The sequence below is a fragment of the Argiope bruennichi genome, chromosome X1 (genome assembly GCF_947563725.1).
Source record: "Argiope bruennichi chromosome X1, qqArgBrue1.1, whole genome shotgun sequence".
NCBI lineage: Eukaryota > Metazoa > Arthropoda > Arachnida > Araneae > Araneidae > Argiope > Argiope bruennichi.
Window position 1 is genome coordinate 80,359,457 of NC_079162.1, and position 27,113 is coordinate 80,386,569.

The 27,113-nt window shown below is 27.6% G+C and overlaps 2 protein-coding genes across 3 annotated transcripts in view; one reads left to right on the top strand and one right to left on the bottom strand.

The window, feature by feature from the left end:
• The first annotated feature begins 382 nt into the window (after nucleotides 1-382).
• LOC129959429 (uncharacterized) lies at nucleotides 383-21,810 on the top strand. Its single transcript, XM_056072254.1, has 8 exons — nucleotides 383-931; nucleotides 8,966-9,125; nucleotides 9,503-9,615; nucleotides 11,061-11,198; nucleotides 12,130-12,334; nucleotides 13,044-13,188; nucleotides 21,228-21,342; nucleotides 21,435-21,810. The coding sequence occupies exons 1-8, from the start codon at nucleotides 746-748 to the stop codon at nucleotides 21,588-21,590; spliced, it is 1,218 nt and encodes a 405-aa protein (XP_055928229.1). The 5' UTR covers nucleotides 383-745; the 3' UTR covers nucleotides 21,591-21,810.
• A 247-nt stretch (nucleotides 21,811-22,057) lies between these two features.
• Nucleotides 22,058-27,113, bottom strand: part of LOC129958123 (spectrin beta chain, non-erythrocytic 1-like) — a 143,207-nt gene continuing 138,151 nt past the window's right edge. The window contains exons 75-76 of one of the 2 annotated variants that reach the window (XM_056070320.1): nucleotides 25,380-25,414; nucleotides 22,058-22,488 (exon numbers count right to left, since the gene is read on the bottom strand). In XM_056070320.1, the coding sequence (XP_055926295.1) occupies nucleotides 22,372-22,488; nucleotides 25,380-25,414 (152 nt within the window). In that variant the 3' untranslated portion in view covers nucleotides 22,058-22,371. The remainder of the gene's footprint in view (nucleotides 22,489-25,379; nucleotides 25,415-27,113) is intronic. The other variant, XM_056070319.1, reaches the window with a different exon arrangement.

The window sequence follows — 27,113 nt, forward strand, 5'->3', positions numbered from 1 at the left end:
ACTGTGAAGAATAATCATTATCAATTTCAAGATTCTGCACTAAACACTGCGATAATCATCAGTTTTCGAGATTTAAATAGAGATTTTTCTTTTGAAAGACGTTAAGTATTTGTATTTTCAATCCATTTTGCTATAGTTGAATGTTTGGAGCTTTCGAATGTCAGTTTGCTTAAAAATTATAGAAATTCCCCGGATAATAATTGAACATTTTAGCTATACAGATAGTAAAATGTAAAACTATATGATTTCATTTCACTCAGCTTCGATTATCAAAACAGAGCAAAAGAAAATATCACTTTCTTTTTTACGTGTAATGTTTGCTTTTGCTTTGTATGTGCAAATATAAACTAAATTGCGTAGTCTTACGGAGTATGAACTGAATTGTGTTGATGAACGCAGATGTTATGTTTAGCAACTCTGTACACGAAATGCAAATCTTCAAAAATTGAAGAAATGACAGTGCACGGCATAGCTAGCGGGTTAATTTATCATACGTGTCTTGTGATACTAAAACTTTTTAATAATATTGATTTTAAATAATGAATTATGTTCATCACGTAATGATATATTGCTAAATTAATCTTTTTTTCACTAATATTTATTTCTGAAAATGATATTTGACAGCCCAAGTGAAATGTTTTAAATTGTGCATTTTTCCTGCAGTGCCTGATGAACTAATATTCTGCATTTAAAAACACGAATAATGGATTTCTCATAAAGGTGAATCACATCATGCTGTGTGTAAATGACCAGCATGCTTCCTAAAACATCGAAGACCATAGCTTTGTGCTCTTTAGCAAATTTTATCAATGCTGCGGATAGAATTGTTATGCCAATCGCCATAATTCCTATGACAGATTATTATAAATGGAATTTATATTGGCAAGGATGGATTCTAAGTGCATTTGCATTTGGCTACATAACTAGTCAAGTTAGTACCTTTTATATTATATATTGTTATTTTAAGCTCTGATCTGAATGGTATTAAGTTACAGTATGTTATTCAGCATATGGTTTGCTTTTGAAGCATTGTTCATTTATGTAATGATTTGATATTCATTTTGAAATTTTATGTGAAACTTGCACAAATTTTTATTAAGTTTTAATGAGAAACTGAATTTTATAGTTGTGAATTTTTTGTCCTTGTTTTAAATATGTGCATTCATCAGAAAAGTTTCAAGATATTCATGTTCAAAAATTCATTTAAATATGTTAAATTTCATTGTAATAATTACATTTGTCAAATTTTTATGAGCAAATTTTTGCAGTATCACATTTGCTTGACTGACATAGTTGTACTTTGTAGACTGCTATTCTATGATATCATGTCTTTTATTTATTTATTTTTTTTATTTTTTTCTTACTAGATGTACCAAGGATGCTAAAATTTAATTGCTGTTATTTATTTAATGGAGATCATATGAATATGGATTGACCCGATTATAAAAAGACGTCCTTTTTGGCAGTTTCATTAAGATAGATTATTAGTACAACATATGCTGCATTTTGAAAATTTAATATAATCTTATTTTTTGCTTAATGTTATCAAGTGGACAAATTATATCAATTTTTCATGCTAGACTTTTACGTACTGCTTTTTAGAGATTTTAAATAAATTGCTTGTTTCTTCTCGATTTTTTTTTCTTATTATTTTAAATTATGCATTAAAGTGATTTTCCTAATTTTTCTTTATTGATGTGTTATTGAATAAACAAGTTTCTTTATAGCAGTTACATAATAAATTTTTAACATAATACGAGCTTATCTGCATTATTATTAGCAGTGAATAACAAAAAGGAGGGAGTAGAATTTAAAAAAATAATCATTAATAATAAATTAAAATATTGGGATATGCTCAGAAGAAGATTTTGGGGAAAAAGAAAGGTGATTTTTGTTCGTATTTCATTAAATAAGAAAACATATCACAAATTTCATCGATTGATTCTTCATTTTCTTCCTTGCCAAGTTACCCTTTTTGTTTCTCATTCATATTTGTGATATGGAATATTAGCTATTTGATTTATGCACATATTTTATTTGTAAGTGATGCTGTTGCTGCATTATTGTTAACATATGGGGATTCAAAGTAAATGTATCTACTTAAATTTATAAACTGTTTGCAATTGCTGATGTATATATGTGTTATAAGCTGTTACATATAGCCAATTCTTAAAAAATATATATATTTATTTTTCGTGAATGGCATGTGCCTCAAATTTTTAGATTCTGGATTCTATCTTCTAATTTCCATGTAGGGGTTTAAATAAGATGTTCAAAAGTATTACAATAGACTTGCTTGGAATTTAAAATATATTTACATTGGAATCGGTGTATAGTATATTGAAATTTAAAAGTATTGGTGTATAGACTTGGAATTTAAAATATATTTACATTGGAATCGGTGTATAGTATATTGAAATTTAAAAGTATTGGTGTATAGACTTGGAATTTAAAATATAGTGACATTGGGATTAGATTAATAAATGTGTTCTGTAGAGCAGTTTAGGAAAGGAAAAAACACTGCCATCTTCCATATGTGTTTCCATTTTGCAATTCAAAAATGAAATGTAAAAGAAAAACGAATAAATAAAAAAAAGGATTGATTTTTAGAAAATTATTTACAACTATTGTACTTAATGATTTAAGTATTATTTGTAGGTATAATACTCACTGATAATAAATTTATCTCAAGCACTGACAAAATCTATATTTCTGCAATCTTTTTCTTAGCTACTTTCTTACTTTCTAAAGAATTAATTTCTTTTTGTGCCTGAAATTATAAAATTTATTGATAGCAATATTTTTACTATTTCAAGGAGATACAATATTTTTGGTGTTTATTTTCTAACTTTTAGTATGTATATTATTTAAAGCATTCAGTGATAAAATTTCCAATCCTGATTTGATTAGCTTCATAGTCAACATGATTTCTTATTCATCACCAAGATATTTAAAATAGATTTTAGCAGCTGTTTGGTGATTAAAGTCGATTGTTAAAAAGTTTAATCCTGCTTATAAATGCATGTTGTTTCATTAAAAAATGTTAACAGTAGAAAAGTTTATTATAAGCTATAGTCATGCATAAAGATTGTTACATTTTAAATGTGACATATTTGTAAATGCAGTATTCAGAAGTATATGAGTATTGCATGTTTTAAAATCTGTACAAAAAATTATGCTTTTATTGGCAAACAACTTGAAACAGGAATGGCCTAAAGTTGTTGTGAGCAGATGAGGTCTTTCATTTCTGAGTGCTCTGCAGCACTAATGGTTTTTGCGGAAGGAAGATAACTTCATTTCTTATTTTGTTTTAATTCAAATACAATTAAATTTGAATATGATCATATTAATTTTTAGAAATTTTGTATCCACCAATTTTGGCAAGGTTGAGTGTTTTGAATCTTGTTAGGTTCTTGATAACTAGCACTAACTACATTAGTCATGATCAAAAATGTTATTTCTTTTTAAAAAGTATACAAAATTTATTGAAAACACTAGATAGTATATTTTTCCCCTTCAGTATAACATGGATGATGTTCAAAAATTGACTACAACAATCTTTTCAAATGTTGCAAAGACTTATTGGAATTTTCTGAGACATTATTAATTGCATCAATTTGTTTGATGAAATCAAATATAGTTGTCGAGTTTTGCTTTTCAAGATCACATTAGTACAAAGTTTAAGGTAACTTGTCTTAGTAATGTGTCAAGTATCTAAATTTATTATTGTTCTGAAAATTATATTGAACATAATAGTTACTATTACATCTGCCAAAATATTTTTTTTAAGATTGTATTTTCTTAAGATTACTTGATTTTGATAACATTTCTTAAAATTACTTGTAATCCAGCTTTAGTTGAGAACAATTTACCTCTTTAAACATTTTAGCTGTTAGATTCAAATAAGTAAAGAAAAAAAAAATTAAGTTATGATTATTATTAACATATTTACTGTTAAAACATGTAAGGAAATGAAGCAATTTTTTTTTTATTCTTGTTATTCACTTATCAAGTTGTATTTTATAATTTTCTGAATGAATCATTTTTATTTTTAGATTTATGGTTATTTTTGTGATTCTAATAGTATAAAAATAATTGTTCATCCTTTTTAAGTATTATATTCCTTTAGTTCTTATCATATCAATTTTTGCAGTATAATAAACAATGAAATGCAATAAGTTATTATTTTGTTGAAACCCCCAAGACTCCCACAAATGAGCTTATTTCATGGTCCCTGCAATTGGACTTAGCATCTGGCTTCCTCTTTTGTTTAGGCTGATCTTTTCTTGTAGTTATTGCATAATTAGATTCTTTGGTGAATATTTTGTTCTCAATATTCTTATAAATTTAAATAATTTTAAATGTTTTCAATATGATTTTAGTTAAGTAACAATTAAATGTTTTTAAACAATTTTGATATTAATTAGCTTTGAAGCAAGTAATTGAAAAATTTAAACACAATTTTTTTGAGGTTTAGTTTTCCCACCTTTCATTCTAGTAGATTTCCTGAATAAGTATTTTTCTCATTAAAAATTATGGTCTGTTCTTAAGATTTTTTAAAAAACCTTTTTCAAAATGCTCAAAAGTGTTTTAATGATTTTCTTTTATGTAATTCTGTGCAAATATTAGTAACTTTTTGTGGTTGAATTATAAAAAAAATAATTGTAAAAATTTACAGCTTTATTCCTAACTTTTATAATTACAACAGTATTTTATTGATAGAACATGAAAAATTTAATGCTAATTAATTATGTATTGAATGCTAATTTGATAAATTTAATAAAAATGTTATTTTGAAGGAGTGAAAAATAAAACCCATATTCTAGTCCTTTCCAGAACGCCTTCTGTTTTAGGGAGTGAAATGTATGGTTAAAAAGATGATTTTGTGGAAAGGGAAGGGGGGGGGGGAGTGTATACTAAAAAAGCTTCAGATGTGCTACTTGTGCGTTTCCAGCTGGTTTTCTCTGACCATATGAAAAGATCATAGAAGAAAGGAATACATTTTCTCAGGAGCATGCCCCCACCCCTGTCTTTTTATTATTTACAGTAACAAAAAAAAACTTTGCAACTTTGTTATTTATCAACGCATTTTCAGGAAATGGATGTTGATGGATATAAATGGATGGGACAAGTTTGTTCCCATCGACAAACTAATTAACCGATTTAATTACCGTCTCATAATTTTTCCGTGAAGGAAACCGAGATTTTTCTAAAATTCGATTCAGCGGGCCTTCCATTTTTTTTTTATCAACTTTCTTTATGGACTTCGCATTAGTTCTGGAAATATACTTATTTTTTTCTGAAATTCCACTCCAAACGAGCTGATGTATTGGAGACCATATATTAAATAAATTTCAGGTTGTTAACGGTAAAAATAAAAAAATTAATTAAATAAATCGTTTTTATTTACTGAAATTTAGGAAGAATAATCAAACGCTATTTAGATTTAGTTTTAATATAAGCATGGTTTTTCAAATTATAATAATTTTGTTTTTATTTAAATATTAAGGTATTTCCTTTACCTTTCAAATCAATTAATCATTCGGTCTCTTTAATTGATCCTGCCTAAGAAGTTAACAGCTGTCAATTTTTGCGGCAAATGAAATACGTTGTTTACCCCTCCTCATTCCCGTTTTTAATTGCTGAAGGATGAGGTACGAATAACGGAAAGATACTTGAACCTTATGCACTTATCGGTGTTTATTAAAAAGAGGGAATTTCATGTTCAGGCTGAACCGACTGTTTTTCGGATAGGAAATTTATTACGGGTAATAAGGTTTTTTGTTATAATAAAGATATACATTGGATTTTTTCATAGAGTTCGATAATATCTTAATTATTTTAATATTATAAATAAATATTAAATATTTAAAAGAGTTTTATAATAAGGCTATAATAATAAGATTTTATATTACGGAAATATTTCTGAAATAAAGGTTAATTAATAGGCAGAAATTCAACGTATTCTTAAAGAGTTGCGTGAAGGTAATATTTATGGTGTGATGAAAAATTATTTTGAATAAAAAAATCTTTTATTATTCCGCATACGAATTATGCAGGGCAAAGAACCGTATTTAAATAAATTTACCACTAGATTTCAACAAATCTTCACTTCAGACCACTCTGAATCCGAAAAAGAGCATATTTGTAATTGCACTCGTTTGTCTCGTCTAACTCAAAAATGGAGAGTTGAAAGAGTGAAATTTGTTATGTGATCTTTGCACTGAAATCATAATTTGAACCAAATTTTGGACCAAATCCTTCTAAAAAAAATTCGTCTATCTACCTAAATTCATGCGAACATAATGCATAAAAAATGGCTTGGATGGATGAAATTTTATATAGACTCAATCATCAGACTTGTCTATCTGTATCAAATTTTGAAATTCCAGATTTATTTGAAGATAGTGCCTTTCAATCTGTCTATTCCTAGATATTGAAATGCGATTATTCATCAACGCAATATGTTAGAAACGTGAAATTCGCGTTGTAGTTTTTGACACCTGAACTGTTTATTTATTTTATCTAACCGTAGATTCGATCAATCAAAGAGATGAGATTTAAAAGCTATATTGAATTGTCTTCTTTAAACGATGATGTTTAACTGAAACATATGTTGGTTGCATACAGAAAAAGTGTGATGTTTAGTATCGTTTGTTGGATAAAAGTTCTTAATGAACTACATAATACTTTTTTTTTTGTAAACATATTAATATTTGTAAGCTGGCATACTGTCCATAAACTGCGTGATGAGGCGTGTAAAAACGACTCACTTAAACAAAAGAAAGAAGAAAAAATTAGTACTATGAAGAGTTGCTATAAGGACAACAGAGGGATGGATATTTTTTCTGCTATGTAATGACTGATTCAGTCAAGATGAACTAATACCAACGAATCAAGCCTAGCACATAATCACATTGCGTTTGTTTTATTTTTAAGTAGAGGTTTGAATTTCTATTTTTACAGAAATACAATTGCAAAGAGCAGAATACTTCACAACTCCGAGGGAATCATTTTAAAGATATTCTAAAAATACCTTTCACCTAATCAAAGAAATTTATGAATGAATGTTAATCGTTAGGCCATTGAATATCTTAATAATCCTCATTTTAGCGGTAATTTAACTTATTGAATGGTAAGAAATGATGCTGATTTCCTTTGATTTCTGTTTCATTTACTTGCAAACGATAGTTACTGATAATGTTTAAAAACTGAGAAAACATTCCTACAATCAGTTTGTCTAGAAGTGAAATTTTATATCGTTTTGAGTGAATTTTTTTTTTTTTTTTTTTTTTTTTTTAAGAAAGCAAAGTTTATCTATAAAATTGTCTGATCTCAAAATGAATTTTATATTTTGCCAGTTGCTATATTCTGATGGCTTTTAAAGTTTGTGTTTCATGAATATTGGATCTATAAATATAAATAAATATAATGTACATCCCTCAAAAAGTGGGCATAGCAAATCAACCGTGGAGGTTTTATGATTTTTATGAATATTTTGAAAACTATTTCGAATATGCATATTTTTTTTTTATTCCAACATTTAATCAATTCAGCTTTGCTCTCATGCAAAAATTTTCTGTGTTCACTTTCCCCCACTCACATTTATATTTAGAAATATTACATTTGTTTTAATAATTATATAATCATAAAGAAATATTAGATTTGGACTATTTATACATTTATTTCGTGATTTTATGAAATAAGATAATTCTCTTTTACTGAATGATATATATATATTTTTTGAGAAATATAAAATAGTTTCCGAAATATCATCGAAAGCTCATGAGACTCATTTAACTATTTGGGTACATTTGACGTATCAGAATGTTACGCATTTGTTTGAATTTTTTGTAATTCTAATGAGTTAAAGTCATCTCAATATCATGTAGCAGTATATATTCTGAATAATAAGAAATAAATTAATCCTTACGTAAAAGCTACTGCCTTCACATATTCAAAAAATTAAATGCGCTTCAAATACAAAAGTCGTTTCAAATAAAAGTGTAGCCAAAGATTTAATAAATACCCAGAAGCGTCATTTTTTCAAAACCCTTTAATTCTCGAAATTACTATTAGAATTCCATAAATTTCAGTGGAAAGTTAATTTCATCACGGTAAATTGATCCGGAGGGAAAGAGGAGGGGATTTCGAAATAGTATTTAATTTGAAAAAGTTTATTCCTTATAAACTGGTGTACTTTGAATGAAGTAATAGTTTAATGAGGATAGAATGTTTTATTTGTAGAATATTTATCATGCCAGTAGTATTTGTGAAATACTGCTGGCATGATAAGATAGAATACATGTCATGTGCTAAATAGGGCTATAATTTTTTTTTTCGTCTGATTTTTGGATTTGCTATAAAGTCAGAATAAACAGATACATTGACTTTCTGACAGTTTTAATTATGCCAGTAAAATAGATGCGTGATATGTTATCAGAAACAATGAACTAAAATCTTAGGCTAAACCGAACCGTCTAAGTACTCAGTTATTTTGAATCCAAAACTATATGATCTAAAAAATAAACTTTTTAAAACCAACAAAATAATATTTTTTTTAATTATAACCAAAGTTTTGAGATCTTTAAAATGTTTTGTGCGTCAAAATTTAAAGAGATCGAATGAATAAAGATATTTGCTTTTGAATTAAACATGGAAAACAGAAAAAGGCAGCTTGACCATTTAATGGGTTAAAACTTTCAGATGTATTTTATTGCTAAGAAATTATATCCAGAAAGATGGTTCTGAATCATATGATTGTAATTTTGTCCTAAATTTACTTGCTAGTGAATAACGAAAATAACTTTTCTATTGTAGTTTTTGTTTGTGGTACTTTTTTTATTGATTATCTGATAAATTTCTTTTCTGTTAGGTATTTTCACTCTATGTTTTGTAGAAATTTTAAATCCTTGTATTTTATTCTTCAATAATTATATTAAACTTTTTGTTATTAAATTTGCAGATAATAGGTGCCTGTGCTGCATCAAAATTTGGAGGTAAAACAGTCATGACATTTGCTGTGTTCCTCTGGTCTCTTTCAACTGTTATTACCCCTTACATTGCCTCATCATTATCTTTGCTCATTTTCTGTAGGATACTTCTTGGTCTTGGAGAAGGCATAGGTATCTCTTGTTTATATTTGTCCATTAAATCATAATTTTCTAAATTCATTATTAATCCAGTTAAGATTATAATTATGTAAATTTTTAAATTCAAGACTTATAATGCAATTAAAAAAAATCTTGTTATATGTCTATTTTTATGATGGTGATAAATTTGTGATGATATACATGCATTTTACAATCCTAGACGAAATTAATCTTGTTCCTTATTATCTGCTTAAGGACATAACCCAAGTTAATTTGTTCTACATTTGTATGCATACCTATAGTAAAAGATAATTCGATGCTTAAGCGGTTAATAATAAGTTCTGCTGATAAGATAATTCAAATTTTATTCTAAATTATACCAATGACTGAATGCAGTATTTCTTTTCCAGGCCTTCCTACTGTATTTAATATATTTGCTCATGCTGTTCCTGTTGAAGAAAGATCTCGAGCATTTGGTTATTTGGTTGCAAGTGGTACAGCTGGGCAAACTGTTGCTGCTCTTGTAAGTCTATAATTTTCAAATGGAATGTTATTTTACATTTTAATGTACTTTCTGCGTAAATTGGTGCTTTTCATTTAGTAGTACACTTCAGCTTTTATTAAATCGCTTTGTAAATGAGTGTTAATTTTTCTGTTAAATGGATTTGATCTCGTGATTAATATTATCCAGCCTTTTACATGCCGCATTTCAAATGTGGTTGGGAGAATTTAGTTTATTTATATTTCTTTTTTCTGAAGAAATATGCATATAAATTTAACTAATACGAATAAATTAATATAAAATGTTATCAGTCATTTACATATGTTGCTTTAAATTTGGTGTGAATTAAATTTTATTTCTTGTGAAATTTAACAATATAAATTATTGAAGGAAGGATAAAATATTTGTATTGAAGTTTTTGAATTTATTTGAAGTAAGAAATTTAAGATTTTTGAATTCAGCGATATTTTTCTCAAAATACTGTATATGATGTTTTGTAAGAAGACACTGAAATATAGGTCATTTTCAAATTAAATAATCTTATTTCCCGTGATGGTGACCAGCCTTTGTCTTTTTAATGGAAATGAAATCATTATATAGTGATGCATTATTTTGACGGTTGTACACAACATACTCAATGGGAACATTATTAACATCCAGTAATTTTATGAAAAAATCTTTGGATTTTATGTGACACTTTTTCGGAAAGCTGTCATGGAAGATAAAAGGAAACTATTCAGAATTCCATTTCTTGAGAGTGTTTGTTACAAAAGCATTTGTTCGGATAGTGAAATTGTCAGGCTTAAATACTGAAGAATGCATTTGAGATGTTTCAGAATGAGTATCAACCCATCCCAGATATCTCCAGTGTGAGAATCCATACGTTTAGAAGAATGCAATTTTTAGCATCAAGTTTTGGTTCGCAGTCGCATTTAGTTGAAGGTCAACTGTGCAATATAAAAGCAATGTGATAGATGTGGCACAGATGCTCAAAAGTAATCACTAAAATTGAATTGAAACAAATAGTGATCCACTGACAGAAAAAAAAAATACTATGCCAAATACAAAATTGAAATATATATATATATATATATATATATATATATATATATATATATACTAGCCATAGCATTCAATTTGATCCATAAAGGGAGAATCTCATGAATCAGTCAAATAATAAAATTTGCGATTTTTTTTATGCTTAGGTTTATTTGCACACCGATAAATCAATCATTTTGAACTCAACAGGTAAATACTGTTCACCATTAAGTATGAAGTCTCATAGTTTGAAGCATTTGTATATAAAATTTCATATCATATTTTGAATATGAATTTATTCTAAATAAAAGTGTATTATCAATCTTTGTGCAACCAAACTCTAAATATGTTTTAGCATAGTCTGTCAAAAATGGACTTCTGTGAATTTTTTCTGTTAATGCAATAAATTTCTTTTTAATTTTATTTAGGTATGTCCCCATTTGCCATGGCCATGGATGTTTTATACATTTGGAAGCCTTGGAATGTTTTGGGTTTTGCTTTGGTTGGTTTTTTATATAGATACTCCAAATGCTGGAGTTGAAGAACTTCCATTAGTATTTCCCAAGGTAAAATTCCAGTTCTTGTTATGCTTAATTTTGTAATGAATGTATAAATTATTATAAGGTTTCACTCAAAATATCAATATTTCTACTATATAAGCATATCTTTTAATTGTTAACATGGCAGGCTATTTTGTTCCAGACTTTTAGAAAATATAGGAGTGAGGTATTTGATATTTTTACTATTGTTATGTCCTTTGATCTTCAGTTTTATCATTTTATTAATTTTTACTGTAATTGAGTGCCAAGATAAGTATGATTATCTTTGGAGCCATTAAGGTATATTTAATTTCCTATTTTTTAACCATTAAATCTGTAGTTGATATATTTGATACAAAATTAATTGCAGCTGACAAGTTGGGCTGTAATTCAAATTGCTAAATGTTTTCTAACAAAAGTGACTAAATTTAAAACTCAGAATTGTACTCCTCTCTGTCCACTACTGAGATTTTCTTATTATGAGCCTTCATAATGCTTAGTAAATATCCTAGTTTGTGTAAACTCATGTATGAATCTATAAATATTTCCCATATCCTAAAATATATTAATTTGATTCAAATATCTTCTTTAGTATAGTATTTTTGATTTTAAGCAGTTAATTACAAAAATGTATAACCAAGCATCTATTAAAAAAAGTATTCCTTTTTGATAAATAGTTAAATTAAAATTGAGAAAGAATTGTTAAAATTAAAATAGGTTTTGAAGCATTTTTTTTTTTTTTTTGGTAAATGTTATACAGCATTTTATTTCATTCAACATAAATATATAGATTTTCCCTCAATTTTCGCTGTAAGAAATTTCTCTTGCCTTCCTTGCAATATCTGCGACTTTTTTGTTTATTGGTGAATATCATTTACTCAAGAGTTGTGAATGTTTTTGGTTATAACTCATTTGTATATTATTTCATGAACTGAAATTCTTTTGTTTGTTTTTTTAGGTAACAAATATAAATGTCAGATGGATCGAGTTTATTAGTCATTGGTCTTTATGGGCTATATATATAGCTCATTTTGCTATGAATTGGACTAATTATATTATAATGCAGTGGTTACCAACCTATTTATCTAGAAATCTTGGAGCTGACCAAAAAGATGTCAGCTTTACTGCAATGCCTTACTTAATAAATTCTCTTTGTGGAATTGGTAAGTAATTTGTTGAAGAAGTTAAGTAGCTATTCATTAAAAAAATGACAATTAAAATAAATGTATCTATAGTTAAAACAATTAAATGCCAGTAAATATTTAAACAATAATGTTCTATTATGTTATGCCCTTTCATTAAATATTTAAGTAACAATGATCTATTACATAATGTGTTTTCATTTAATAAGTCATTAGACTTAGTATATCGATCTAATGATAGAATTCATTCTTATTGCCACATATGATTGATGTGAGAAGTTGCAGTTTTGTACAGTTAATGAATCCTTCATTCTTCTTAAATAGCTATTTATGATTTTATGTATCTTGCTGAACTCTGAATTCAAACTAAAAATCTGTTTTAACAAAAATAAAGCTGATATTTTGCTATTTTATCTAGTTGCTTTCAAACGAAGAACATCTATTTTGTAGATATATAGATTTTATGTAAACTGTGTAAATTTTATTTCAAATTAAAAAGTAATAAATTTATATCGATATTAAAAAACTACTCAGTATTTTATTATATCTTATTATTTTTTTTAACACAAATGCCAAGATTTGTGATTATGATGTTAGTTATTAGGATGATAGTATACTTTTTGAATATTATATTTATTCAAAATATTATATATTGAAATTTTTCTGTCAGCATTCCCTTTTCTGTCTAGATATTTACATGTATTTGAAATTCTCTTTATTTCTTTTTCAGTGTCTGGTCATTTTGCTGATTCATTGATATCCAGAAAATGGACAGTTTTATCGGTACGGCGACTTATGACTTGCATTGGACTCATGGGTCCTGGTATATTTCTATTATGCTTTAGTGCTGTTAATAATTTGCTAGCTGCTGTTTTGTAAGTATATAATTTTATTTTTCTTGATTTGCTGCTAATTTATAGATACATGATAAATTTATTGTAAATTGGGTTTTATCGGAATGTAATTTATATGAAAGTCAAAATTTATTATAAATAACATAAAAATTCGAACAATTGCTCATGAAAAAAATTAAAATGTTTGCATACTCAACCATGATTTAGACAAGTTTTGTATCTGATATTTTTTATTGAGCATGTTTTTTCAGTTTGAAATAGAATTTTGATTTTTTTTTCTGGGTACTGCTTGACTAATGAAGATACTATTAACCTTATGTAGTTGCATATTATATATATCTTGTGGTATTGGGTAAAATTGCTTTTGAGAACAGCAATTTAATTAGTACTAGATTGGAAAAGAATACAAAATTAGATGAATTGCTGTTTCTTATTAATATTTTATATCGCTGAATTTTAATTAATTTTATGAAGAAATTGTATCTTTCTCCACTTACACAGACTTTCTTGAGGACACTATTTCATTGCTATTGAATATATTAAATAAAATTCGAAAGATTTTACTGGAATCAATTTGTTTCTAAAATGAAAATCATTTAAAGGACAATTTTGTATTTTCTTTTAAATGAGACCCTTTTTAATTAAAATTGAAATTTAGAATTAAAAAAAAACCATTATATTCCAGATACATATTACTTGAAAGATCATGAAAATGCAACTAGACATAGATTTTTGAGGTGAAATGCCAATTGTTTAAATGCAATGGGAGCCGTCATATATTTGAATTTTTCACAAAACATGGTAGAAGCTTAAAATTAATGAATTCTTTTAATTATTTGTATTATCATATAGAATAATTCAGCATTTGATATTCATTCTAATCTTTAGGATAATTATTTTGATCAAAAATTGTAGCATTTATATTTAAATACTTAAATATGATTATCCAAACCTTTTTACAGGTCTTGATAATGAAAAAAATAAATAAAGCAAAACTCTAATGCATTTGCACATATTTCCAAAGAGAAATACATGTTTACTTGGAACAAATACATTGGATGTAAACTTTCGAAATAATAACATTAAATCTTTTTAAAATCATTAAGTTCTAATTTTTTATCACCTGACAGCATCATTTAAAAATACTTATATATTTATGGAGCACTTTTCATTTTTTATTTTCAGATCTTTGTAATTTAGAACATATTTTACAATAAACTTTTTCAATTTAAGTGCATTGAAAAGGAATTTTAATTTCATCTCTTTACTGAATAAAATATTAGTTTAATAGTCTAATTAGAAACTATTAGTTGGTCCGAGTAATTTCCGATTTGGACTTCGATGAAAAACGTGTCTTGTAGTATTGTTTACTGTGAAGAAACTAAAAGAAGCTATCAAAAGTGTATATTACCAAGTGGAGCTTTCTTTCTTCTTTTTAAATCTTCATAACTTTTTAAAATTTATTGTTTACAATTAAATTAAGGCAGCTGTTCCACTTTTCTGTTTCATTATCCAGTTATGGGTTTTTCATACATGAATAACAATACACATTTATGAGTCTTTTCTCTATCTTAATAATAAACAATTCAAAAAGCAGTATATAAAGCCCATTAATTAATTTACATATGAAAATAACTCTTATTGAATAAAATGCTAAACTAATGTAAAGTTTCAAAAATAATTAATTTCTTTAAAGTTTTTAATCAGGAAAAAATTGATACATTGGTACATCCATTTTAAAAAGTGCTTCATATAGAGTGCTAACACTAATTTTAATGGTATAAAAAATCCATACTTATTCATTACTTCATTTCATTCAATATTTATTTTATCTTCTATAATTATTCTTTATAACCTTTTAAGAATAGACTATATAGAATTGTTATATGTATATATGTAATGATATCTCTTAATTCTAAATTAAATCCCAATTAATTTCCTAATTTTTTTATCTTAATTTAGCCCATATTAGATTTATTCTAAAATGTTCTCTTGTTTTCTGATCCAGTTCCACCTTTTTTATATAATTAATGCAAAAGAAGCTCTGTAAAATTGCTAATATTGACAAATTCTCACACTTCGAGAGAAGGGATAAAAATTTGTCGATATAACACATTCTTTTAAAAGATGCCTATAATTCCCTTACCGAAATCGACACGTGTAAAGAAATACCTGTCAAAATCTCACAGTATAAAACCATGGGGATAAATATTTCGTGGCTCTTTTCCCTTTTCGCTCTTGTGTCGTTCTAGTTGAGTGCCTTATCGCTTCTACTTGCGCATAAATTATGCCTCCCGGGACGGAATAAAAGCGAAGTTTAAAAATTCAAAAGTATTGCAAGTTTGTAAACCTTCATGTTTGTTCAAGAATAAGCCCCCCAAAAGTAATATTTTTTCCTTTAAAGTGATATTTTCTAGTATAAATGTGGTGAAGTTTCAAGCTATTGCGTCATCCATTGTGAAGCAATAGTCTGAAACGATAACACCATCTCGGTAGTTTATCATAAAATCGCTTTGACTGCGAAGGATATCATTTTGTTTGTTGCGCTGTCGAAGTGCGTTCGTTGTTCATTGCTTTTCAATTTAAACTGTTCATTTGTTTTTAAAATATGTGAATTAACTCGTGAGAAGTGACAGGCTGTTATTTTAATGCACCAAGAAAACATTTCAAATGTTAGGATTGCTCATCGGTGCGACTGCAGTAAGTCGACTGTTTCACGCCTCATAAACAGATGCAAAATCGAAGGAACCGTAGATAAAAAGTCTAGGAGTGGTCTTTCGAGGTTATCTTCTAAAAGTGTTGATGCTTCACTGACACGATTATGCCGTAAAAATAAATTTTCAAGTTCTGCTACACTTGCAAGACAAAGGAATGAATCCACGTCTGTCATTGCCAGTCCCAGATCTGTTCGCAGGAGACTCTGTAAAATTGGTAATCATGCAAAGTACCTAGAAAAAAAAAAGGAACCAGTACTGACGAAGGCAATGTAGGGAAAAAAAAAAAGATTTGAGTGGGTTAAGGTGCACAAAAATTGGAATATTGGAATGGACACATATTCAGCGATAAAAGACGCTTTTCTTTAATGTCTGGCAAGCCTGGCCAAAACAAAGGAGAGCATGATGCCATAATGCCTGGTTCGTACATCAAAACACTCAGAAAGGGTAATGGTGTGGGGATGTATGTCATACCAGTCAACTGGACGACTTCATTTTGTACAGGGAATTGTAAATGGTGACAAGTATGTTGGTGTGCTGAAGGATCAGTTGCATCGCAGTGCTCGTGACATGTTCCCAAGTCAGAAATGGATATTTCAGCAAGATCTATCACCATGCTATATATCGAGAAAGATAAGACAAACTTTACAATTTTAATTTAATTTCAGTTCTGTTCTGTTCTGACCTCTATATCGAAACATTCGTTATTTTAGGTTAGGGTTGCAGTTGCAAAACATGGTATTAATGTTCTTGCATGGTCAGAAAACTCTTCAGAATTAAGCCCCATTGAAAATTTATGGAGTATAATGGGAAAGAGTCTGACAGAGACTGACTAACTGAGAATCATCAAAGAACCAAAGGAGAATTTCAGAAAACAATAATTAAAGTTTTGCAACATGAAATACAGAAAGAAGTGTTGCAAAACCATGTGGATTCCATGACTAAGAGAGTGGCTGCTGTGATCGAAGCTAGAGGCGGCTGAACGCTTATTATCTTTTCTGATCAAAGGAATTTGAAATTTTTTTTTAACTTTATTTTATTCCGGGAAACCAAAATGGATTCCAATACCGATAATTTGTACATTTTGTTTGTATTTTATTCTTTTTCAAATTAAGTAATTTTTTTGTTCAATAACTTAATTATATCTTGCCTTTAGACTAATTTAACATATTGACATAAAACATATCACTTTAAATGAAAAAAATTTTATTTTTCGGGTTCTTAATCTTGAAAAAACGTGAAAATTTTCAAACTTGCAATACTTTTGACCAGTTGAGTGTATATATGTATATATATATATATATATATAATTTCAAGGTGCGTAGCGTCGTGAAAAGTACTTAAAAAGTGCTTAAATTTGACAACCATTTTTAAGCACCTTAAAAGTGATTGATTTTAAGAATCCTTAAAAAGTGCTTGATTTTCTCGTGAAGACAAAGAAAGCTTTTCGTTTTGTTTTCTTTCCCCACAAGTTAAACATGATAATTCGAAATCATAGTCGTAAAAGCTTTTTTACCGGATGTATCAAAAAAGAAGAATACTGAGAAAAATTCCAGAGATGCCAGCTCATATTAAGATAACGCTTAATTATTCTTTTTTTCTTTTTTTACCTTTCCTTCGTTTCTTTCTTTCCGTCTTTTTTTTAACAGTATGCATTGTGATTTATTAAAATACTGGAATAGTTATCCGGAAGGGGCGGTACGAAATGTGTATTCTGCTATATTTATTGCGAATCAAAAAACGTTCGAACTTCAATTTTTATGTTGTAAATTTTGAATAATTTATTTATGCCTGGTAAGTATATATTTAAACTTTTATGTGTTGTTGAAGAAGAATATGCGATATGGTTCGATCAACGAAAAATAAGAAAACACCAGAATGAATTTGATGCGCCAAAACGATATATCGAACCGGGGGGGGGGGGCACTTTAAAAACAGTAACATCAATCTCATTGATATGTCGTTTTGGAGCAAACGCGTGATTGACCTCCTGCAGATATTCATTATATTGAATTGTAATTAATTGCATTATGTACTTACATTAGTCAATCGCGTAAAATCTAGCATAAGGACATTTTTACTTGAAGCCTTAAATTTTCAATGATTGTGATATCTTTTGCGGTATTTTTTTTTTTTAATATCCCCATCCATTTGAACATTTTTTTTATTTGTTGGACTAATCTCGCCAAATTTGTTTTGATTAAGAAACGAAACTGCTGGGACTGGTACTTAAACATTTTATAACTCTTGTAGAAATTTTTCCCCAATGAAATCTCTCTTCGCATAAAAACCGTCCTGAGCAACGACTAGCATAAAGCCATTGAAGTTAGGAACATTAAATTCGGAAAGTTATTTTCTGTGCATTAGAGGCCTACTAAGAACGGATTTCTCAAACTTTTAATTCGAAATTTAATTAAAAAGTAGAATTTAACGTGTTTTCATCATAACATCAAAGCATATTATCGCATGAAAACTATTTTCACACCGTTTTAGCCTTTTTTAAAAAATAGCTTTTCAGTCATAAAAATTTTGTTTAGTTAAATGCATTTATTTCTTTTAGTCTTAATAATTTTTTTGAAATTAGTTTTGGACACAGCTTATAACAATGATTTTTATTATAATGAAATTCAAAATAATATTGCTTCTTCGAATCGTTGAATCACATTATTTTGCAGTTGTTAAAATTTAGTAAAGGGGGGGGGGTCTTTCTTTGCTTTATTTAAATTAAAATATTTTTAAGCAGTTCATTGAATAAAATTTTTTATTTGATAAATTTTGAAGCAATGCTATATGTTGTCTCGCGCTGGCGCCAGAAAGGACTTTTTAAAAAAAAATCTTCAATTAGATTTTTACTTTCTCCTATACAAAATTTAAAGAAAATGTTGCAATCGTCAAAAAAAAAAAAATTCGAATTTGATCTTTTAAAGAATCTCCATGTTTCAAACCTCCTTGAATTCGAAAAACACATTTTCAGAAAATGTCTGTTCTGTGACAGAGATAACACAAAAACACTCTTAAGTAGACGGATGAAATTTGGTATACGGTCTTCACTCCAAATTTGTAGATTTCGATCAAATTTTCAGCAACATCCATTAAGAGGAAGTCTGTTTGTCTATCCGACTGTTCGAATATAAGTTAGTATGATAACTACAAAACGAAGAAAGCTAGATATGTAACATTTGGTATACAGATTTAATATCTATAGTATAAACCATCTTAAATTTTGCGCCAAATCCAACAAGGGGGTCACCGTATGCCAGTCTGTAAGTGTAAACTCAAAAATGCAGTGACATAAATATATCAAATTTGGTATGTAATTTTGTGATTATAAGTGTAGTTTTGAGTCAGATTTTTTGCTTTAATAAATTGGGAAGAATGCGTCTAAAACCCAAATTCGCTTTTCGGATACTTTCAACCGCATGCTAGAGATTAATCCCAAAACACTTGCCAACGATCACTATTCACTTCTAAGGTTAATATTTTGTATTTATTGTAAGCCAATGCCATGCTAGGCATTTTCTAGCAGTATGCGAGAAAGTTTTGGGCGAAATGCTCCCGCCGACTTATTTTCGTTTTGGTTCTAGTTACAGAGCTGTTTTTTTTTTTTTTTTTTACTTCATGAATTTGTTTCCGCTATTTATGAAAACTAGGTTAAAACTTTGTTAAAGCATTTTCATTCCTTCGTAAATATATATATAACGTTTTTTTTTTTTTTTGTAATTTTTTTAAAATAAGAATTTTTGTTTATAGGCTACAAAGCAGGTTTTTATCAAATTTTAGGAACGTTAAATATTCAAAAAAGCCTTTACTACACTTTAGAAATAAGAGGCGATAAAACAATTTCTCTTTGGTTTGATCATTTGTGAACGCTGCTATTATTTTCTATTAAAAGTGATTTTAAAAACTGATTTAGAACATGGCATTATTCTATCATCAATATCATGGCAGTTTTGCCAGTCTTATGATGATAGCCATAGGAATGCTTTAGTTCTTAACTTTATAAGATTGCAGATAAATTGCTTCATAGAATGAATCAATGCAGGGAGAAATTTACTCTTTCCTAGTCATGTTGAATAGTATTTGTTGTTGCTTATATAAAAATCAAATACAAAATATTGGTCATGCTGAGGTTCTACACAACTCTCAACAATTACATCTGTCTAAATGAAACTTTTTAATTTGAAGAAATGTTGAAAAAATTCATAGATCTTTATTGTTAATTTTATAAAAGTTGACTTAATATTTTTTATATTGATAGTTTTTTTTTTCGATTTTTATGATCATTTCTATGTTTTTGTCAAATCGAAAAAACCATAATTTTACTATAGAAGAGGTTGTACAAATATAGAAATAAATATTGAGATTTAAAGAATAAGAATTTAAAATTAAGTTTTAAGATTTTTTTTCTATAAAAACTATGCATTATTATAAAAAGAAAAAAAAATACTATGCTTATAAAATACACAGTTTACCTATGCATACTTATACAAAGGTGCTTAATTTTTGGGACTGAAGTGCTTAAAAGTACTTATTTTTTTCTGCAATTTCTCACTACACACCCTATATATATATATAATATAATATGCAGATTTAATTCTAAATATTTAATTGATATTTTGTTCTTTCTGTATATTGTTAAATTAGGCAATTTAAATTTTCTCAAAGTGAAAACAAATTTTCAAATTCGAAATTATTTTGAGTAAATATTGCAAATAAACCGCTGGGTCCTTCTTTTCAAGTAGTCTCTTCTTTACTATGGATAGAGGAACTAGCAGGAAGAATAATCACGTTGATTATTTTAGCTGTCGATATCTTGAAATGGGAAATAATGTTAAAAGGTTTTTCCATTTATAACTATTTCCTTTTTGAAAAAGGTGCTGAACTCTTGTTTTATAAAACTCTGTGGCGGATTCTTATGAGCGAGGATAGAACCTGGGACCTTGTGGTTCGCAGCCGAGTAACAGACCGAGTAACAAGAATACTCATGTCTCGTAGCTGTTATCTGACTTATAAGGTTCACCGCAACTATTTTATTTTTGTAAAATGCAAAGGAAGGTTATTTATCTTCCGATAATATTTAAATTCACTCATACGCTTATTATAAAATAAATATTAAAGTTGTCATTTGCTAGAAAATTTTTAGATTGCAGATAATCAAATTGCAATTATTTCAGTGTGTGTGACGACCTTTTAAACTTCTGTTTTAGTTTAATTATGAAATGCAGAACACGAAATTTCATCATTTGGAATGTATCTTCAAATCTTCAAGGAATTGTTAAAAACGATATCTTTAAATAGAATATATTTTTATTCTGTCAAACAGTTTTTTTTAAATCTTTATTTTAGGTTCGTTTCCATTTCCATGGGTTTATGTGCCTGCAACTCGGCTGGACACTTAAGCAATCATGCAGATGTGGCTCCTAACCATGCTGGAGTGACATTTGCTATTTCCAACACCCTGGTAAGTAAATCATTGATAAAATGAATTAAATTTTTTAATGTATTTAAGAAAAAATCATTCTTAAGATTTTTATTGCTTTTCCTTTGTGCCAGGCAACTATACCAGGTATCTTATGTGGTCCAGTTACAGCAGAATTAGTCACTCAGTCACATGGCCGATGGTTTCCTGTCTTTGTTTTGGCAGGATGTGTAAATTTTGTTGGAGCTGTGATTTATACCAGTCAAAGTTCTGCAAGCCAGGCTTTATGAGTTCTCAGAGAGATATTCAAGCTGAATATTGGGATAAAACTGGTATCCGTCTTGTGTACTAAAGTAACACCAATATTTATAAGATTTTAATTTTGTTGCTGATTGTTGTTCCAAAGAATATTTTATATTTATGTGAATGCTGAATGAAATGAGATATATTTGTAAATTTTGACGTTCTGTATAGGAAGATAAAAAAGAAGATATTTTAAGCAATAATGAATTCATAGAAAAATAAATTCTATTTATATGTTTAAATTTTGTCTTATTTATGTAGTAAATATTTTGTGAATCGTCACTGTGGCAATATGTTATGTATAAAAGGGAAAATAATTAAATACTCATTTGGATGTAGGAAATAGGATTTTTTGTTAGGTTTTGGAATTGTCTTTGGTTATAAAAAAGAATTTTTGAGGTTTCATGAAAAATAATTTTATTCACATTCCATTAAGATATAAGATAAATTATACAATAAAATAGTTGAAGTATAATTTTATTGATCATAAATTTCTAAAAGGCAATCTTAATTTATTTATTAAGATTATTTTCTAAAACACTATACAACACATTTCGTGACATTATGTAATACAAAAATATATTTATTAACAATATCTTTTGCATTGAGCAAAATACAATCGAAATAAAAAGCAATTAGGCAAAATCCAATATCTGCCAGTGTGTTATTACAAATATACATAACTAATAATAGATTTGTTCTGTTATACAACAAGAAAATAACTCTTGAAGTGGGATAATAATAAATAAGTTCGAGTCTGTAGGAGCTTTAGTTTCTTCTTAAGCTGAAAAATCTCCTTTTCTTCTTAGGCTCTTTCTTTGTTACTTTTTTGAATAACTCCTCTGTATTCAAATGTGGTAATGTTAAACTCTGATGTTTCTTTACCTGTAAAAAAAGGATGTTGATTTCGTAAAAAAAAAAAAAAAACATCTAATTTGTATGCAGGATTAGTTGTTACCAACAGTTTGTTTTTATTGAAATAGAATTTAATTAAACCACCTAATATATCAAATAACTCATAGTAGAATACTTTATAGTTAAAATGAATTTTTTGACTTTTTCATAAAAGAAATCAGGGAAGTGTTTCATTCTTCTCCTTTTGATTTCCTTTAGAGAACAAAATAAGGCAAGGTTGTTTTGAAGCATGTAGTGCACTAAATATTACAAGCTTTTTATTTGGTATTTTCAAAAGTCTTAATTTTTAAAGGGATTAGAATATAGCTGGATAAGATTGGAAAATTTTCTGATTATTTTTTTAGGGTTGCAATATATCTTGGACTTTCTGGTATGGGAGTTTTAAGTCCTATGATATATTTTAGGATCTGACTATAATAAAGACTGACATTATTATAGTCCATAGTGAATTAATTTTAAACACTAATTACAGAGCTTAGAAATTTTTTTCCTGTTTTGGGTGTTTTTTTTAGGGTAGAAAGCTTGTTCCAACCCCATCAGCATAATTATATTACATTAAATCTCAAAATAATGCTTCAAAGATAACTTTGAGCTCTCTCTTCCCTTTTGAATAAGGTAATGTATTGTGTTACTTCAAATTTAATTTTATAAATAATAAAAATATTTTTTTAAATGTCTTAATATTTTATATTTGTGCATTTTGTTTTGAAATAGGACAAAATGAACTAGCTTAATTTTTATAGCTTAAAAAAAGAAAACAGGAAGAGAAATCTTGAAGCTATGACTTTTACATAGAATAATGCGAGATTGAATTTAGGGTTAATTATCTTCTAAAAGAATTGATTTTTTTTTTTTTTTTTTTTTTCACTTTTTCATCTGTGGAAAAATATCTTCATTTCTAGACCTCAACGAGTTTCATTTTCACAAAAGTATGGTAACATTATGAAATGATGTGATATTTAATTTTACGTTTGTAATTTGTTTTCTAAGTGGATGGCAAAGGCAATTTATGTTCTCAAGATTTACTTATTTTAACATCAATTTCAATTACCTGATAGAGAGAAGAATTCTTTAAAAGATTATGCATTTTTATTGCTCGAGTGTACATTCGAGCGTATTTTTATCATAAGAAGGAATTAAAGCACCTCATTATGATTTCCTGTTCATGCATCAACTTATAAATTATCAGGACACTGAAAACAATTTTACTAATTTCTGGATCAAACGATGTCTGTTACTTAGTTCCTGTACTTATTCGTTAACAATGTTCCACCATCCATATGGCTGAGGTTATGCTGGAAGCTGACCAGAGGTTATAATAGGAAGAAGAAAATATCGACTAAAGAGGTATATTCTTTGCCAAAATAATTTTCCTTCCTTTGTAAACAACACGTTTTTGTCTTTTGTAACTTCCATTACAGAATTTTTCTTTGAGGTTTTCTGTCATTACTAATTTCCTTATCAAAGACCCTTCAACATGGAAGAGTGATCCTACTTACAAAAGTGAAATTGAAAAAAATTATAAGACAGTTGTTGTGAATGATGTTGCAGAAAGAACTGTCAAATTAATTCAGGAATACTATAGTATTCTTACAAAAAAGGAAAACGAGAAACAATTTGTCTTACACATCGTTCCTAAGACCGTAAAAAAATACCCATTTGCTATTAAATCCTATCTTGGGAAAAAATGTCTGTATTCATTTTTTCACTTAATGTTATGATTCTATAGAATATATTTCTCTCGATAAAAATAAGTTTCCCTTATAGAAATTGTTGTGTTATTTAAAAATTAAATTTTCGAGGGCATTTATATACTGAACGTACTGAAGAAACAGTCGTTCATTATATTTAGAAAAATCTTCTTTTAAGAAATATTATTTTAATGGAATAATATTTCTTAAATGATAATCTTTCCATTGAAGGAAGTATATTTTTTAAGTGAAATTTCACGTGTATAGCCCATTTAATCAAACTTGTTGAGGTCTTTCAGTTAAAATTAAACAATTTAAAATTTGCTTTTATTATTATTTCTTAAAAAATATGCATAATCGAAGACAAAATATTGTAAAAAGTTTGGAGGAGAAAAAAAAATTTTTTGTAAAAAGAAAATGTAAAGTGTAATGATATTTATGATGGCGTAGAAAATATTTGGGACACTTTCTTATATTATCGTTTTGGAGAAGTTTTTATAAAAATGCATGGTAAATTTAATTTTTTTAACTTGTTATTTTATCTAACACGGAATTCCGTTACAGAGTATTTTTGAAAAGATTTAAAACTGTGTTATATGCGGATTCTTATATTTATTATATCATATCATTTACTAATTTTCTGTATAGTAAATATAAATTTAAAATTGTGAAATATTTAAGAAGGGATAATGTGGTCATGAAATTTGTTTCAAGGAGATTCAAAAAGCGGAAGAATTAAAGCAAACCTGTGCATGATTATTTAATGAATGAATTGAGATCAAAGCAAGTGAATTTAAAATGTTGAGTGGTCTCTATATAAAATATGATATGTGCTTTTATATGACTGTTATTTCATTATTCATTCTACCATGCGCTTAAAATAATTGATTTTGTAAAACAAATGTTTAGATATTAATCGCATGAAACAAAATAAATAGACTTTATTTGGAAATCAGCTTTAAATGGAAATCCAGATATATATAAACGAGTTTAAATTTTTGTCTTGATAAATTTATTATAATATGGTTATTTAAATAAATATTTAAAACTGATGTAATGTAAAATCGAGACTTATAAAAAATGTATAATGCATTAAGTAAAAATTAGTATAAAATCTAAATGACAGAAAAATAACTTCTTCTGAGCTTCCATTTCATAAATTATACATACCTTATCATGATTTTTGCCTTCAAATTCTGAGAAACCTGCAAGAGATATTTAAAATAAATAAAACGTCGTTCTTAAGTAGAAACGAGATTCAGTAATCCATAAATTGTTGATAAAAGTTAATATAAGATTTCAAAATCTGGGGTGATTGCGACCCCACTTCAAATAACTTTAAAAAACGATTAGAGAGATTAGTCTGATATACATCCGACGTAATAAAAAAAATCAAAATATTAATGTGATACCCATATTTACTAGTATTAAAAGAAGATTTTTCTTTAAAAAAATCTATTAAAATTAGTTTATTATTATTAAAATTATTATTATTAGTTTATTAAAATTAAAATTAGTACCTTTACATTATCATACAAAATTACTTAACTTTTTTTTTAATATTAAGAAATCAAAAGTTTACTTTTAGAGGATTTGTATTCTGGGAAATGTTGCGTTTATACTTTTTCTTTTTACCCCGTAATTAATATGAGCAGTAAGGTAGTGATATAAACAATGGTCTTTATTTTAACCCTTCCAATAATAGATTAGTACCTGAAAAGCGCTTGGTAACGGATGGGGAAGATGCGGAATTGTTAGCATGCAGGGAATGATATATGTGAAGAAATTAATCATTCTCTGCATGCTAGCAGTTACTGAAAAGAACATTTGAAGAATTTTGGCACACTGTCCAACTATTCTGTAAATAATTCATGAAATCTTTACCAATAGGGTTTTGAGAATGATTTTATAATCCTTAAACTTCTTGTATATTTTTGTTTAAAAAGAAGGAATAATATGAGTAAATTAAAGTGGAGTTAGTAACTTTTTCAAAAAAACTTATAAATTGTAATCATTATACAAATTCACTGCAATCTCAATATTAAATTTGAATAGTGTTCGAAGATATTCTACATTTTTTGATATTACCCATGTAATTAATTTTAAATAATATTTTTTGCAAACAAAATTTGAAAAAGTTAACGAGTCTGCATTTCACACTACCGGTTGTAAGAAAATAAAAATTCCGGAATTCTGGCTCTATCCGTGCCACAATCTTCCTGCGAAATTTATTTTATTATGTCTTAAAAATCAAAATGTTGAAACAATATTATTCTTGGATCAATTTTCACTCACACAATAGGGTACACTCTATGATTAGCTTCGTAATATAGTGGGTATGACGAGTCCCACAAAGCAATTGAGCCGAAAATTCTACTAATTTGATCTAATCTACAGTTTTTGTGTAAAGACTTCATACCAAATTTCATTTATTTTAGTTATTATATCTTTAAATGATCTTGGCAGCTCACATGCGGAAAACTACAAATTCTCTCTTTGAATGATTGACTCAAAAATTAGAATCTGAAAATGTGTCTAGTGCATTTTCCACAATCAACCAAAATTAGCAAGAGATATTCAATTTTTATATAAAGAACTCATATTAAATTTGAGTTATGTTCACATATAATATAATACATATAATATATATCGAATAAACATATAAATAGACCGTTAATCCTTTGATAGACTTGGTTCAAAGTTTATTTCAGATCTAAAAATTCTTGGGAAAAAGAAATTGCCAAAATTCACATATCTTGCTTGTCGTTTTCGTATTAATATGCACAGAGACACATAAGTCTGATTGATTGACATTTTGTAGACTGATTTCATCCACAATTCGACAGAAATCACAAATCTGGTGAAATGATTGGATGCCAAATTTTATCGACCTAGCTCGATTAG

What these genes read in the sequence shown, in the direction of transcription:
- LOC129959429 (XM_056072254.1), top strand. Translation starts at nt 746, where the DNA reads ATGACCAGCATGCTTCCTAAAACATCGAAGACCATAGCTTTGTGCTCT. An exon ending in AATTTGCTAGCTGCTGTTTT is followed by an intron (nt 13,189 to 21,227) that starts GTAAGTATATAA and finishes TCTTTATTTTAG; the next exon opens with GTTCGTTTCCATTTCCATGG. An exon ending in TTGCTATTTCCAACACCCTG is followed by an intron (nt 21,343 to 21,434) that starts GTAAGTAAATCA and finishes CCTTTGTGCCAG; the next exon opens with GCAACTATACCAGGTATCTT.